Raw genomic sequence first — 14,878 nt, forward strand, 5'->3', positions numbered from 1 at the left:
TAAATCTCCTTTGTTCATTGACTTACTGAGTGCCTCATTTTATCCCATCAAACCTGAATTAAGAGGATGTTGGGATTTAGAGCCACACCCAGACCAGTGGTGTCAAATTCAAATAGAAATGGGGCCACTATTCTATGTACTATATAGAGGCATCTATCTACTATATATATAAGGATCCCTATAGGCTGCATATTAACTTAGAAAACCACACATTTGTATATTTCTTTATTAATACATCAACACATTAAAATCAAATAGAAATGACATTTTAATCTGGTTTGGGCAGTACAGGAGTGACACTTCTGATTTGGACTTTAGAAACTGTTTATAATGTAGATTAAACTGAAAAGTATAAATGCATACTTTTTTCCCCCAAAGCCTTATAATTTGCCAGCACACTATATGTGTGTGTGATCCAATTAACATACCATTATGTAACACACATATACAGCCAAGGTTCCAACTAATAGAGCATTATATTTATATGTGTGTGTCTATGTATAATAGTTTATTAGTTGGAACTTTATTGCATTTCTCTCTAATTTACTATTCAACAGTGAGTAAACAATATGGTTTACAAACAAAACAAATTTTTCGTAAGAACCAATCAATAAATCCAAATTATTAATGTATTATATCTATATCTGATATAATTCCAGCCTCTTTTACCATTTCAGAAAAAAGCCCTTTCTGACGGATCAAATTCTGAGGTGTTTCAAATTCTATAATTCTTCCAGAATCTAGCACAATTATTCTGCAACAAGAAGAAACAGCAATGAGTAAGGATAAATATTTCATCTCTGTTTTTCAGTCTTATGAAGATAAAGATATTTATTAGAAGTAAATATATTATTTAATTATCTCAGTTCAAAAATCTAAAGTCACAACTAATTAAATGAGTAAATTACATTGACTTTAAAGAAAATGAAACATACCTTTCTGAATCCATGACAGTATGCAACCTATGGGCTATAGTCAGTACGGTGCAGTCAGCAAATTCCTTCTGGATGGTGGACTGCACCAGGTTATCGGTCTCATAATCCACAGAGGCTGTTGGTTCATCTAGGACAAGAATTTTTGTTTTCCGAAGCAATGCACGAGCAAGACATACAAGCTGCCTTTGTCCAGCACTGTGACAATAAATTTAGTTGTCATTGTGATGCTTTGGTAGATATCCTATCTCTTGGCAATCCCTTTTGTCTTCAAAGGTTTATAATCTGACTACTTTTTGAAAATTTCCTTCCTTTGCTTTGAGAATGATATGAAAGATATACCTACTTTCCTTCTCATATGAAGAAATTTCCTTTCATCCTGATACTAAATGCAATCTGGCTTACTGCCTTTGGTGCCACTAGTACTATGGATCCTTAGATGCTGACAGCTTTAAGAAGAGATAAAGAGACAGAAATGGAGAAAACATAAGCTACAGTAAATGTTTATCTATCCACATTGCTCAGGCTGGGGCTGCTACTTTGCATTTTGGGCTTCTTTCTTACAGGGGCTCAGGAAAAGAGTGCTGTTAGCTCTTGTGGACTTGTGGCAGCTAGAGTAGTGATGGAAATTAAGCCCTTTTTTTTCCGTTCTTACCTGAGGTTCTCACCACCTTCTGAAATCTCGTGCAGCAGCCTCTTGGGAAGAGATTGCACAAAGTCCTTTAGGTGACATAGTTCTAGCACCTCCCAAAGCTCACTATCTGAGTACTTGTCAAGTGGATCCAGGTTCATTTGGAGTGTGCCAGAAAACAAGACAGGGTCCTGTGGAATAATGCAGCCCATAGCAATATAACTGTTACCAGAATAAGGAAATTTGAACAGTAAAGTTAGCTGAGAAAAAGAATAATAGAAATCTAAAATAAAGAAAGCTAACAATTTTCAAGCTTGTGCTATAGGGAACACAAAACAGTGGAAGAATTAGGATAAATTTTAAAGTACACGTGTAAATTAAACTTATCACACATCCATTTTGTGTCTTGAACAAACTAACACTATAAAATGTAAAACTATATAAACTATACATACAGTTAAAGGATTTGTTATGGAAAATTGCAATTTGGCCTATTTAGAAAATCTGTTCTCTGCAAAATATTCCTTCCCTTTGAGAGTTACAAGAGTGAATCAAATTAGTTTGGAAGAAAAATTCATAAGCACAGAGATATAAACCTATTGGCACAATGACACAATGATTATAGAAATGCCTCAAATGTTCAGAGAAATAGTATTATCCAGGCGACTTCCTCTAGTGTTATGAGTAATTTGTTTGACTTTGTAGTCGTTTCTCATACTTGTTAATGATCAACTTCCTTTGACTCTACAGACAACCAAGTAAAGACTGAGAAAATCAAATATTGATTTTGTATTTTCTATCTGAATCCATTCTGTAATTGATTCTTTTCTGTAGCTGCCTGAGAAGCATTCCTTTGTCTCAGAGTTAAGTTCAGAAGTTCATGAGTCCAGAAGTTCAGTTTTCCTTTCTGAGTTAAGTTTAAAAGCTGTTTCCCTATAAATCATTTCAATAGAAAGAAAACGGTTATTTCTATAGTCTTGCATACCCACGAACAATTAAAGGAGATGTGTTATCTTACTAACAAGCAGGTGGGCCTCAAGAACTCTGTTATTTCTGTTCAACTAATGAGCAGATGTACTCTACCAATCAAATCAATCCTCCCTGACAGCAGCATGGAAGGAGGGGTTATTACCAGCCCCAAAAGTCCAGCCAATCATATTGCTTTTGCCACCTATGACACTTCAGATTTTGTAACAGATAATATTGTTTTCCATCTGTGATGCTTCCTCTTCTTTGTTCCCTTGTATTTCCCAAAATGAGATGAAGGTTAGTAAGCTCTATCTTGTGATCTTTTGACTGACTGAGGAGTCAAGGGACCACTTTTATTGATAATTGCTAGCTTTATTTGGAACTTTGTGCCTCAGTTTATCTTAATTTTCAAACACAACAGGACCTTGAAGAATTCAGAAATGAATTATTGTGATTAAGAGCTATCCTAATACCGTACCCACTTAGAGTACCAAATATAATTGAAGTTAAAATGTATTCCTATTTTTTTTATTGTCGCTACTTCTGAATTTCTAAAGTCAAAGGATTTCATATACACTCCGATGATCAAGCATTTTAAATACCAAAGGGACATATGTGTTTACAAGCATATGTACATATGTATATATATATATATATATATATAGACACACACACATATATATACTTGATCAAAAGTAATATGTACATTATGCATATATATGTACATATTATTTTGATCAATTCATCTGTACTTCAAAGACAGAAGGCTCTTAAATTTATACTTAATTCTATGTTTTCCTTAGAGATGCCTCCTAATATATATATACATGTACACATCTACAAATATGTGTACACACATATGAATATATGCACATGTACATACAAATATATAATAAATACAAGTAGTTATATATACATAAAAATGAATTGTTAAACCGGTAATTAGGGGGCATTACTTGTGTTACAATTGAATTCTATACAAAACAATTCTATTTGCTCCTCAGGCAATATATTGTTTTCTTTATGTGTTTGTAGGGTTTTATGAAACAGCAAAGTGAAAAAGTTGGCTTGAAGCTTAACATAAAAAGAAACACTTAAGATCTTGGCAACTGGTCCCATCACTTCCTGGCAAATAGAGGAAGAAGAAATGGAAGCAGTGTCAGATTTTATATTCTTGGGATCACTGTAGTCATGAAAATAAAAGATGCTTGCTTCTTGGAAGGAAAGGTATGGTAAATCTGGACAGCATACTAAAAAGCATTGCCAACAAAGGTCTGCATAGTCAAAGCTATGTTTTTTGTTTGTTTGTTTCCAGTAGCAATATACGGCTGTGAGAATTGGACTATAAGGAAAGTTAAGACTTTCCAGAATTGACACTTTTGAATTGTGGTGCAAGAGAAGACTTTTGAGAGTTCCTTGGGTAGTAAGGAGATCAAATCAGTCAATACTTAAAGGAATTAATTTAGGCTATTCATCGGAAGGTCAAATACTGAAGCTGAAGCTTAAAATATTTGACCCCATAATGAAAAGATCGGACTTATTGGAAAAGACCCTGATTTTGGGAAAGACTGGAGGCAAAAGGAGAGGGGGATGGCAGAGGATGAGATGGATAGATAGTGTCATGGAAACAATGAACATTAATTTGGACAGACTGCGAGGAATAGTAGAGGATAAAAGGGCCTGGTGTGCTATGGTCCATACGGTCATGAAGAGTCAGACGCAACAACTGAACAACAAGGGTTTTTTTTTTAGCAATAAAAGTTTGAATGCTTTGTGAAAAGTACACAAACACATGATTTAGACAGGTCATTGATATTCTCAATTTTTGATAATAAATATGTGATGACTTCTGTTAAGAAAAGTGGAATCATGGTGAAAGCTGGTAAAGTGACTTGCTGGTAATTCACACTTCACTGTGAAGCATTTGAGACAATAGTTATGGGATTCTATGACTCCAAGGCCAGCCTTCTACGCACAACCACATACTATCTCTTCTTTAAAATATTCAGTTCATAAAATTATCTTTATCCATTTATTACGCAAAGTTCGGAATTCTTATAATAGTAAAGAGAGGCTATTAGCATAAGCACTTTCACAGCCCTGAGTTCTTATGCTTAGAAATACACCCCATAGTAAACACATTTTATTTTACTAGATATTTTACCTGTGGAATAATGTTAAGTTTGCCACGTAGATCATGAAGTCCAATAGTTGATATGTCAATTCCATCAATAATAATTTTGCCACCTGATTTCTCTACAATTCTAAATAAGCAATTTGTCAATGTTGATTTACCAGCTCCAGTTCTTCCTACAATTCCAATCTGTAATGAAATAGATTATTATGAATAGCTCATATGTTTTTGTTTTTAGAAAGAAGATTCTTCTAATTAAAAATGAATCACAACAGCTCTCAGATCACTAGAATCCCATTCTTGTACATTGTAATTGTAATCTACTAAATATGGGACGCCAACGGTATGATATATATAACATTCTTCCCCAAATGACCATCCTGTAACCACATAATAATTTATTTATCTAAGAGGCTATGACTATGGCCTCCTAATTATTTTCCCTGTTTCCAGTCTCTCCCCTCTTGAAACTCCCCCAGTTTTCTCTAGGGACTTCTGATTGTTATGCAAAACAAGTTATGTAAGGCTGTTCCCTGCTTGTTGAAATGTATTTAACCCTGCCCACCTCTGCCCTCCTTGGACACTCTAGTACCTTAGTGCTGCATGGTGCCCCGAATTATAATTCTTTGTCTCAATTAAAGATCCTAATTTTTGTTACTTTGGTAGTTTTCTTCATTTCAAGTTGATGTAACTCTACCCTTTGCCTCTCAAGCAGGCATGCAATATCCAGTAAATCCTTTTCCAACAAAGGAGAGAGTCTTATCAAAATGTGTTTGAGACCTCAGTTATATTCAAGTTGTGACAAGACTAATATCTACCAGGAGACCACTCTTCCTCCTCCTTCTTTCCATTACGGGTTAAGAAAAGATAATAAAACCAGAACTTTATTCCAGATAGTAGGGCAAGGCTCAAGCCGTACCTCCCTTGACTTAGCTTCCCAAAGATTTCTAACTATGCTGACAAGACTTCCTGGTTACCTATGGAAATAAAAGGCCACTCATGTAAGGTCAGGGCACTTTCAACATGGTGGGTGTTTAAAAACCACTCATCATACCCTGGCCTCCTGAATAAACTGTATGGAAATGACAGGGACCCTGTTACTATATCCTTTCATATCCTTGCTAAGTAAACCTGTTTAACTGTTCAGATGTCTTACAAGTGCCTCATTTCTTCCCATCACTTGAATCTGAATAAGAAGTGCCAGGCCTACCCAGAATACAAATGAATCTTCTCAGAGGATTAAGGAAGAATGGAGAATGTACTTCAAAGAGTAATTTAATTTAAAAGGGTCTGAATTCTATAAAGAAGGAAAAATAGATTTGGTTGGTAATTTTCTGAAGGATGGACAATCAAGACATGTACTTTAGAAATGCATTTCCATGATATAAAAATCAGAGGAAGAAAATAATTTCATATTTAAAACCATTTTATATTCGGGTCATTGCAGACACGGTGATTGAAGAAAGAATTGTAAACATTATACCTTTTCTTCACTGTGAGTTTGGAAAGTAACATCTTGCAAGGCAAGACCATGATCTGGGTGATAACGAGCTTCATAATTAACAAATTCTACTACCCCTTTATTGGGCCATTGTGGTGGAGGCCTGTTAGACTTTATCCATGGTGCCTAAAAACAAAGAAAGATAAATGTATATTAATGACAATTTTAAAATAGCCTACTCTTCCCAAATGACTTTATTTTTTACACTTTAGTAAATTCTGAAACCAGATAGCTCTCATTACTGTGGTTTGCTGCAAATTTAGCATTCAATCTGGATATATGCATTGCTGCCCACATAAGTCTGGACAGATCCTACAAACTGATGTTTAACAAGTATCAACTTCTCCCACTTCATATGAACTATCAAGGAGATATTTTCCACAGTAACAGAATGGAATAAGCTCTCCTAATATTAAGATTGAGGTTTATACTGCGTACTCTATTCCACCAATGTTTTTAAATCATTGGCACACTTTGGAATCCTTTCAGATTGTTCCAACTCAGTTGGGTACTTTTGTATTTTCTTGAGCTAATTTGGTAATAGGAATATTAAGCATTATTCATCTGCCCATTTGGGGATTTGACAAAATATGTATTAAGTCATATGTTATTTTGTTCATAATTAATGAAGAATTTAAAATAGTTCAATAATTTTATTTCATTGACCTCAGTATGAATGACAGTTTTGCAAAAGTAAAGTTGTGGGCTGGTATAATACTGATATCTTAAGGCAAAGAGAGGAGAGAAGGAAGGTACCACCACTTCTGCTGGCATTTTTTTTTCTTTTGTATGATATAATGATTTTATTCAATTGGTACAATAATAAATTCCTTTTTCTGTATTTTGAAATTTTGCATTTCTAAGAAGAGATCAATTTGTTTTCAAAATGGATTTTTTTGGTTAACTTTTTTTATCGATGGCTTTTGAGGTTTTTGTTGTTGTCCCTTATAAGTGGCTTCTCAGTATAACACCACCCTGCAACTTCCCTTGTAACACAGAAAAACAATTAAGTAAAATCAACCAGCAAAGTAGTCACACCTGACTGTATATGTAGCATTCTGCACCCATAATTCTCTAATTCTGTAATGAGAGGAGGTGTATCTTTTATATTTTCTTCTTCAAAACCAACATTGCTCATTGCATGTAATCTGAGTTCGGCTACTTTTTAGTTATTTTCAGTTGTATTATTATAGTGACTATTTAGATTGTTCTTTTGCTTCTGTTTTTTTTTTGATGTGCACCACTTCATATGTTTTCTTATGTTTCCTTGAATGTCTCATATTTATAATTTCTTACAATATAGTAATATCCTTTTAAATTCCTATAGCAATATTTGTTCAGTCACAGTCACTACCTCCAGCCAACGATTATCCACTCTGTTTTTAGCTTTTTGCTATTACACACTGTTGCTATGAATGTTTTGTTATATGTGGGATCTTTCTTTCATTGATCTCATTGGGGTTTATGCCCAGGAGTACAATTTCTAGGTCAAATAATTTAGTTATTGTTCTTGTAAAATTCTAAATTATTTCACATCTGATTATCACTGGGCTTGATACTTAGTAGGTGTTTAATAAATTCTTGTGGATTCATTGACTATGTAATGATATAATATTACTTGGGACTCTCTACTGCCACAGGAAGATTTAATTAACAAAACAATCATTTTTAAAGTATTGAAAGAATGCTATAAGAAAAATAGAAAAGCTATATGCCAAGAAAAGATTGACAGGTAAGAATATTCTATTTATTTAATTCAAATACACCTAATATGGCCAAAAATGGCTACACAAAGAAAGACGAAGGAAGTTTTACACAAAGTTGCCTTTAATTCTTTTGAGATAACTTATCAGAAGTTAACATATCTTAGGGATTTTTGTTAGGGAACCTAGAATGGGGTGACTTCAAAATAAAAAAAACCATAGAGACTCATAATTCCTAGTAAACTCCTAAACTTTATTTAATCTGATCCACTTTGACATGAAATATAAGAGCAAACCAATGTATTACTTAAATCTTGCTTTTCTATTCCAATTTTTTTCTATTCCCTCTTGGGAACTACATCTGGTTGATATATAAAGCCACTCTTTGCTCCTGGAGCATAGAGAGTGGGATTTTCTGCCAAATCTCTCTCTCTCTCTCCCAAAGCATTGGCTTGTTCTCATATACTCTCATATTCTCTCCAGTGGCTCTATATACATATCACATATAACTGTCATAGACCACTTCATGATATGAGGAGCCATTGAAATATGAATCCCTACATGTAAGATTAAGGGCTGAACTAATCAACCAATAACCATTTATTAATCTTCTCTGCACCAGGTGCTATGCCAGATACTGGGGATGAAAAGATAGAAAATGAAAGTCTCTGCCTTCAAAGAGAGTCACTCTCAATGCAATTTTGTTTCAAGGTTTTAATTCTCTCTTGCAGAATGTACTTTGTAGAATCTTTTTTCTTTGTTCTAAATTCTCATCTCATCGATCTTCTTGAGTTGTATGATAGCCCCAATTTCCATCTTTATTTTCTTTGATATGTCTTTTATCTATCTATCTATCTATTTATCTATCTATTTATTTATTTATTTTGCTCATTTGAACCACTCTGGAGGTTGCTCAGAAATAATTTCAGGGAGGGTGTATCATGTTAGTTGTTTGTAGTACCTTGCCCCCCTTTTTTAGGGATTTTCAACTTGATTTTTCACTTTTACTAATTGTGGTGGTTTCTTTTCTTGACTGTACATTACCATTCTTTCTGCCAGTTTTTCTGTGAAACTGATCTTGTTATAAATTTTCTCATTCCTCCCTCTTTTTTGGTGTTCTTGCTATTTTGAGATGCTCAGGGGTTTGAAAGAGGCTAGATTCATCCATGATTTGCTGTTCATACATCTTGCCCACAGATTTCCTCTTTTCCTCCCAGTTTCTGTTGCTATATTTGTCCTTAGTTGTTTCAGGAGGCTCGGGGCAGAATTTATGCTCAACATTTTGATCTTGCTGGAAGCCTGTTAAAAGATAGTATTGATTCTGGCTTTCTACTACTGGGCCCTTCCCCCACCCAAGGCCGACTTTCTCTGCCGTCTAGGTCAACAAAACTGGGTGGGTGATTACCTCCTGACTCCTAAAGGACAGGTGAATGCTTCCCACAGATTTGCTACTCAAGAGAATAATAATATTAATAGTAATAGAGCCACCATGTGGTATCAAGTGTGGGGCAGATGGCAACAGGCAAAGCTCAGTGCATCTAAAAGTAGTGATGAGGTTATGTGACTTTCTGTTCTTTAGGAATTGCCTTGCTTCTTTTCTTTCTGTCTTTTTACTGCTGTTTAACTGGCACATTTCTTGCAGTGGCCAGAGTTGGGACTGAGATCTCATTTTGTCGTTTTGCAGGAAGTTATACTTCTACTTATTACTCTTTCAGAAAAGCTCCAGAAAAAATCTAACGCTTATTAGAAATAAAATTTCCAGAACTAAGAAATAATTATATGGAAATTTCTGCTTGGATATTTGTACATTTTTGGCTGTGGTTAATATAAGCAATTGTTATTCTCTACTTCGGGGCAACAGAAATGAATGAAATCAAATTACTTTGAAATGAGAGAAACTGACAAATAACTGAAAAGATAATTTTGAACAATTGATTCATTCTTCCTACTTGCAAAATCTTAAAGAATTACTAAAAGGAATTAAATAAGCTGATATGAGTCTCCTATCTTTTCTCTACCTAAGGCCAGAACAGGAGAGAGGACAGCTCTGACTTTTTTGGACTTGCTTCAGTCTCTTCAGTTTCTTTAGTCTCTTTGGGCACTTCTGGCTTCCAACTTGGAGAGAGAAGATGGATGGTACCAGTCCCACTCCAGGTTGCTGACGTGAAAAGAGCTGGCAGTCTCCATCACATCCCTATCCCCAGCCTGCTATACTAGACACTTGAGGGAACCTCCCCTTGTGTGAGATCTAGGACTGTCTCTCTCTTTTTCTTTTTCAGCAGCAGTAGGTAACAATCTGTTATTCATATCACTGACACAGTCATAAGAAAGTTACCAAGACTTCAAGGGTGAAAGAGCTCTGTACAACTGAAGCCATTAGTTTGTGTATGTTTAAAATAGCTCCACTTCCTCCCCCAAGTCAGTGCATAAGCTATAATGAAAACAGGAAAATTTACATAACAAAAATAGGAACAATTTTGTAAAAAAATGTTTAAAAATATATGAAAACACAAAAATTATTCCTTTCCTGGCATTTTCCCATTCTTCTTGTCTGTATAATTATATATAACACATTGTTTCCTTGAATAAATGCATTCCCATACTTATTCTTTAGTTGTCCGTTTACACATTCTTCTGTTTGTTCCCGAGTTATATTCACGAAGCCATCCAGGGAAGCCAGGACATCTCAGTAATCAACTCCAGACTTTCACTTTACTACAACCAGTCTTCCTATGATCTGCTTTATGAAATCACTGGGAGTTTGCTTCCATAGATTCATTTTAGTAAGTCTCTAAGCTCCTTGGGCCAACGCTAGCCTCCTCTAGGACTCTCTCTTGCTTGAACTTAGTAATGGGAGAGATCTTTCACTCTGTATCATCTGATAGATATTCTCCTATACATACTTTCTTTGATTTCTATCTTGCTAGGGACTTGGATAAACGGTTTCCTACATATGTTTATTATGAACTGATATTTGGAAGGGAGGAGGTCAAGCCTTGGTGCTCCTTACTCCCATTAATGAAACATTAATCGAAGCTGAAAACCACAACCCCTAGACTAACAATATTTAAAGGAGCTGATAGATATAATCACAGCCAAGTACAACTCTCTCTGAGGAGAACAGAGTGTCCAGCTTCTGGCTCTAACCTCCTACTTCCCCTCCTTGAAGAAGAGTGGGAGGAGAAGTAGTTAGAAATGTTTATTCAATCTCCCACTGAGGCACACAATGACACTCTCATGCTGATGTGGACACAAACGGTATCTTAGGGGTTAAGAAGAATATTAAGGGTTGGTTTTCCAGTATTTTGTGAGGCCCCTTCTGGGGTGGGGGAGGCTCATTCTGTAGCTCATCCTGTAACTTGAGAGTGTCCTAAAGTCCTTTGCCCTTTATCCTGAAATACTATAAAACTCCTTAACTTGTACCAAAAGAATTGCTTTTGTCTCCCTTATCCTGTGTCCCCTTGTCCCTAATCTTTAACCTGAGTCCCTCCTGTCCTATCCTTACTCCTTAACCTGTGTCCCGCTCATCCTATACAATAAAATTCATTGTTTCCCTCATCCTGTGTCATAAAATTTTCTCTGTTTCCCCTATTTTGTTCTTAATCTTTAACTATCATAAAATCCTAAAAATACATCATCATCCTAAACAGGCTGTATAGCTTCTGTCTATATAAGCCTAGTCCCGCCCCACCTTCCATGCCCTCCCCTCAAATATCAGTACCTTTCACTCAGCCCTGTGGCTACAGTAAAAGGTCCATGTGCTCTCAGTGGGTACAGAGAACGCCTAAGTGAATTCTTTCACAGTCAGACCACTCTTCTGAATCTAACCTCAACAATGCTATATGTAGGGGACAAACTTTGCTTCATTTTAATAAATTACTCCTACAAAAATGACTTCCAATTCAAATGAAGCATATCTGTCTTCTTCCTATACTAATTGATAAAGTGTTTGGAAAGCTCACCTCTTTCTTGATGTTTGTATATTCAAAAACTCTTTCAATGGAAATTGCATTGGTTTCAATTTCACATGCTTTTCGAACCCAAAAGTTCAAAGACTGAGTAATCTGAAAAAAAAAATTAAATTTATTTTCTGGTTTGTTTGACATGTATACATAAATTCTGTCTTTAAATATTAGATGATATAAATAATGGAATTCAGAGAAAAAAAGAATAAAAGTTCATTCATTATACAACAACATTAAGAGCTGGCATCATATAGCATTTTGTAGCATATAAAATATTTTACAGCATTCTTTAAAAAAAATAGGTAGCACAGACATTGTTACCAACACATACTGAGTTGCTGGTTCCCCTTAACAGCCAGAAGACTCAGTTATTTAGCAAAGGCAAATTCTCAAATGCCATATCAAGAACAGTAGTTACAAAGCATTGTGTTTCCCAAACCTGGAGTATACACACCCACATGTGGGGACAAACTTAAATACCATGGTAGTGAAGTATGTATATAAGAAACACACAAAATCAAGGCGGCTTAGAACTCCAGAACTGTATGACTTGATATATGAAAGACAAAAATCATTCTTTTTCTGGAGAGTCCTCACAAAGTTTGTTGCAAAACATGGCAAGTGCGATGGATAAGTGGTCCTAGTGTTCACTTGGGCTAGCGTTTTACAGGGCACAGTGTCTATTCTGGAGGTGTCCATTCATGGTAAGATATGGCATCTTGGCTAAAAGACTCAATAATCTGCTGGACTTGGTCAATCAGGTCTCTTGGCTACCAACAGCTCTTCCTCAGGCCATGCTGCTTCTAGACTAGTCTAGACTGCTCAGCATCTGGGTATGCCTGCTTCTGTGTTGGGCTGAACAAACTGCCTATCCACTTGGTATCGCTGGATTGGCTACCCAGCCACTGAGCAGGTGCTGCCATACTGGGTAGGCTAAGTGAGTAGGGTGCTTGGCTACTGGGCTGGGACACATTGCTCCATCACTGGGTTATTTTCTGGGCTGTAGTCTTTTCTAGATAGATAGCCAAATCTATTGAACTCCCTGGACCAGGGCCACATGTGGCCCTCTAGGTCCTCAAGTGTGGCCCTTTGACTGAATCCAAACTTCACAGAACCCCCTTAATAAAAGGATTTGTTCTGTAAAACATGGACAAAGAAGGCCACAGGTTCCCCACCTCTGCCCTGGACTTTCTCTTTCATGGACTCTTTCTATCTTTCATCACCTTCAGCCCCTAGCTTCACTGGGTGGAACTATTTTCTTCAGCTGTCATGTAAATGTGCTCCTTCATTTAAGGCAGTCATCCTTAGCCTAGGTCTGAAAGAGGCATCTTATCTTAGGTTTCCTCAGTCTGAATTGAGTTTTATTGCCTGTTTGCAAGAGGTGGGAGAGATGTAACCTTTCCCATTTGATGGTTTCTTGGTTTAGAGTCAGTTCTCTCAGCAAGAGGTTTCCATGTTTGCTCGTGGTAATCAGACCCAATTCAGTCAGTTATATTTCCCCAACCCCTACTGAGATGGGTAAGTGGCTAGTGGTACAGGTATGACTGAAGTCTGTGGCCTAGAGGCAAATTCATTGCTTGTATTGGCCTTTCCCTATGCAGTTGAACAATGGTAATGCCCTTTCAAAGGTGTGGAGAGCTTTATTTTCACTACAAAGGTCTTTGCCTTTGCCTTTAGATTTCAATTTCTATTTTTTGCCCCTTACAACTTCCAACCTTGCTGAATTTGAAGGGGGTGCAATCTTATTTATATAAAGAAGTAGTAGAAGATAATCTGTGGAAAGATAATCTGTGGCCAAATTTTGATGGACTTAGAATGCCAGTCTATGGAACTTGGATTTTGTATGTAAAATATTGGTAAGCAACTGAAAAAACTTTGAATATAGGCTAATATGAATAGAGATGAGCCTTTGGAAGATTAATCTGGCCAAGATTTGACCAGGAATTGGGGTCAATACTGGGAGATTACAAACAAAGAGAATAGTTAGGGGTCTATTTCATTAGTATAGAAGACAGGTAATTAGGGCAACAATAAATGGAAAGGAAGTGATGAATACACATGACACTGTAGCCATGAATCTCTATTGAAACCTTAGGAATGGAATTCAGTCTTTCACTTTATAAAAGCTGAATATAAACAGTAATATCAAAATGAAGTCCTGTTACCCAGTTGTAGTAACAATGTAGGAAGAGTGGGTTTATTTAAACTACGTTTATGCAAAGAAATTATAGAATTAGAACTATTCTTTGACAAAGTTATCTCAAAAAAAGTGCAGAACTTGATACCAAATTTACACAGAATTGCCTAGGATTTTTTCTTTTTTGGATTATATTTAATTGTACCTAATATTTGATTTGAATTGCTTGTGATAATTGGATAAAGGAGAATTCAAAGGAAACCATATTTTAGTCAATCATCCTTTGCTCTCTGGAAAACTCCAACAATGTCAAAAACCACGATCGTTACTTACATTTAATGCATAAGATATGATTAAACCAACTGTTGCGGAGTCCATCGCATCTCCTGCCAACACAGCAAGTAATGCAGCAAAGAAAACCAGTAAGTTTCCAAGGAATTCAAGTCTGACAGAGAGCCACCTGCAATGAAAATGATAGTCATCAGTGGCAATGAAGGCTGAAGAGTATAAAAAAGTCAGCCACTACAGCTGGTATGACATCTGGCGTTTGAAGGAGCAGGAAACAATAACTTTGCAGAATTTCGCTTTTGGCCCATCTCATTAAAAAGAAAGAAAACTAAAACCTATTCTTGTTTAGATTTCCTTTATTATGAATTTAATCAACATCAATAAACATAGATGCTTCAATATAAAGCAAAAAACAAAAATAGCATTCTATATGAAACAAGTTCTGTTATGTATAATTTGGGTTATTTTCTTCTATGCAGTTTTTTTTACAATTAAAATTCTGAAATAAATTTTTTTAAACTTCAAATCAAAATTGACCATGGCAATTCCAACACTGCCTGGCTTACCTATGTGCCCTTCTGAAATCCTTTTCTGCTCTATTTATTTTTTAAATAATTT

At 35.7% G+C, this 14,878-nt stretch overlaps 2 protein-coding genes across 2 annotated transcripts in view; both read right to left on the minus strand.

The window, feature by feature from the left end:
- Positions 1–381: 381 nt before the first annotated feature.
- The window catches only part of LOC118838340 (multidrug resistance-associated protein 1-like), a 106,202-nt gene continuing 91,705 nt past the window's right edge, over positions 382–14,878 (minus strand). Inside the window, exons 22-28 of the mRNA XM_036745602.1 lie at positions 14,306–14,432; positions 11,833–11,934; positions 6,150–6,293; positions 4,697–4,855; positions 1,588–1,754; positions 936–1,130; positions 382–754 (exon numbers count right to left, since the gene is read on the minus strand). Coding sequence (XP_036601497.1) covers positions 625–754; positions 936–1,130; positions 1,588–1,754; positions 4,697–4,855; positions 6,150–6,293; positions 11,833–11,934; positions 14,306–14,432 — 1,024 coding nt within the window. The 3' untranslated portion in view covers positions 382–624. The remainder of the gene's footprint in view (positions 755–935; positions 1,131–1,587; positions 1,755–4,696; positions 4,856–6,149; positions 6,294–11,832; positions 11,935–14,305; positions 14,433–14,878) is intronic.
- LOC118838339 (U6 snRNA-associated Sm-like protein LSm6) lies at positions 10,416–10,649 on the minus strand (the record flags this gene model as incomplete). Its single annotated transcript, XM_036745601.1, is given in 1 exon segment — positions 10,416–10,649. A coding segment is annotated over 1 exon segment (234 nt), but the record flags the coding sequence as incomplete, so codon positions are not given.

This window comes from Trichosurus vulpecula, chromosome 2, assembly GCF_011100635.1.
Source record: "Trichosurus vulpecula isolate mTriVul1 chromosome 2, mTriVul1.pri, whole genome shotgun sequence".
Lineage (NCBI taxonomy): Eukaryota > Metazoa > Chordata > Mammalia > Diprotodontia > Phalangeridae > Trichosurus > Trichosurus vulpecula.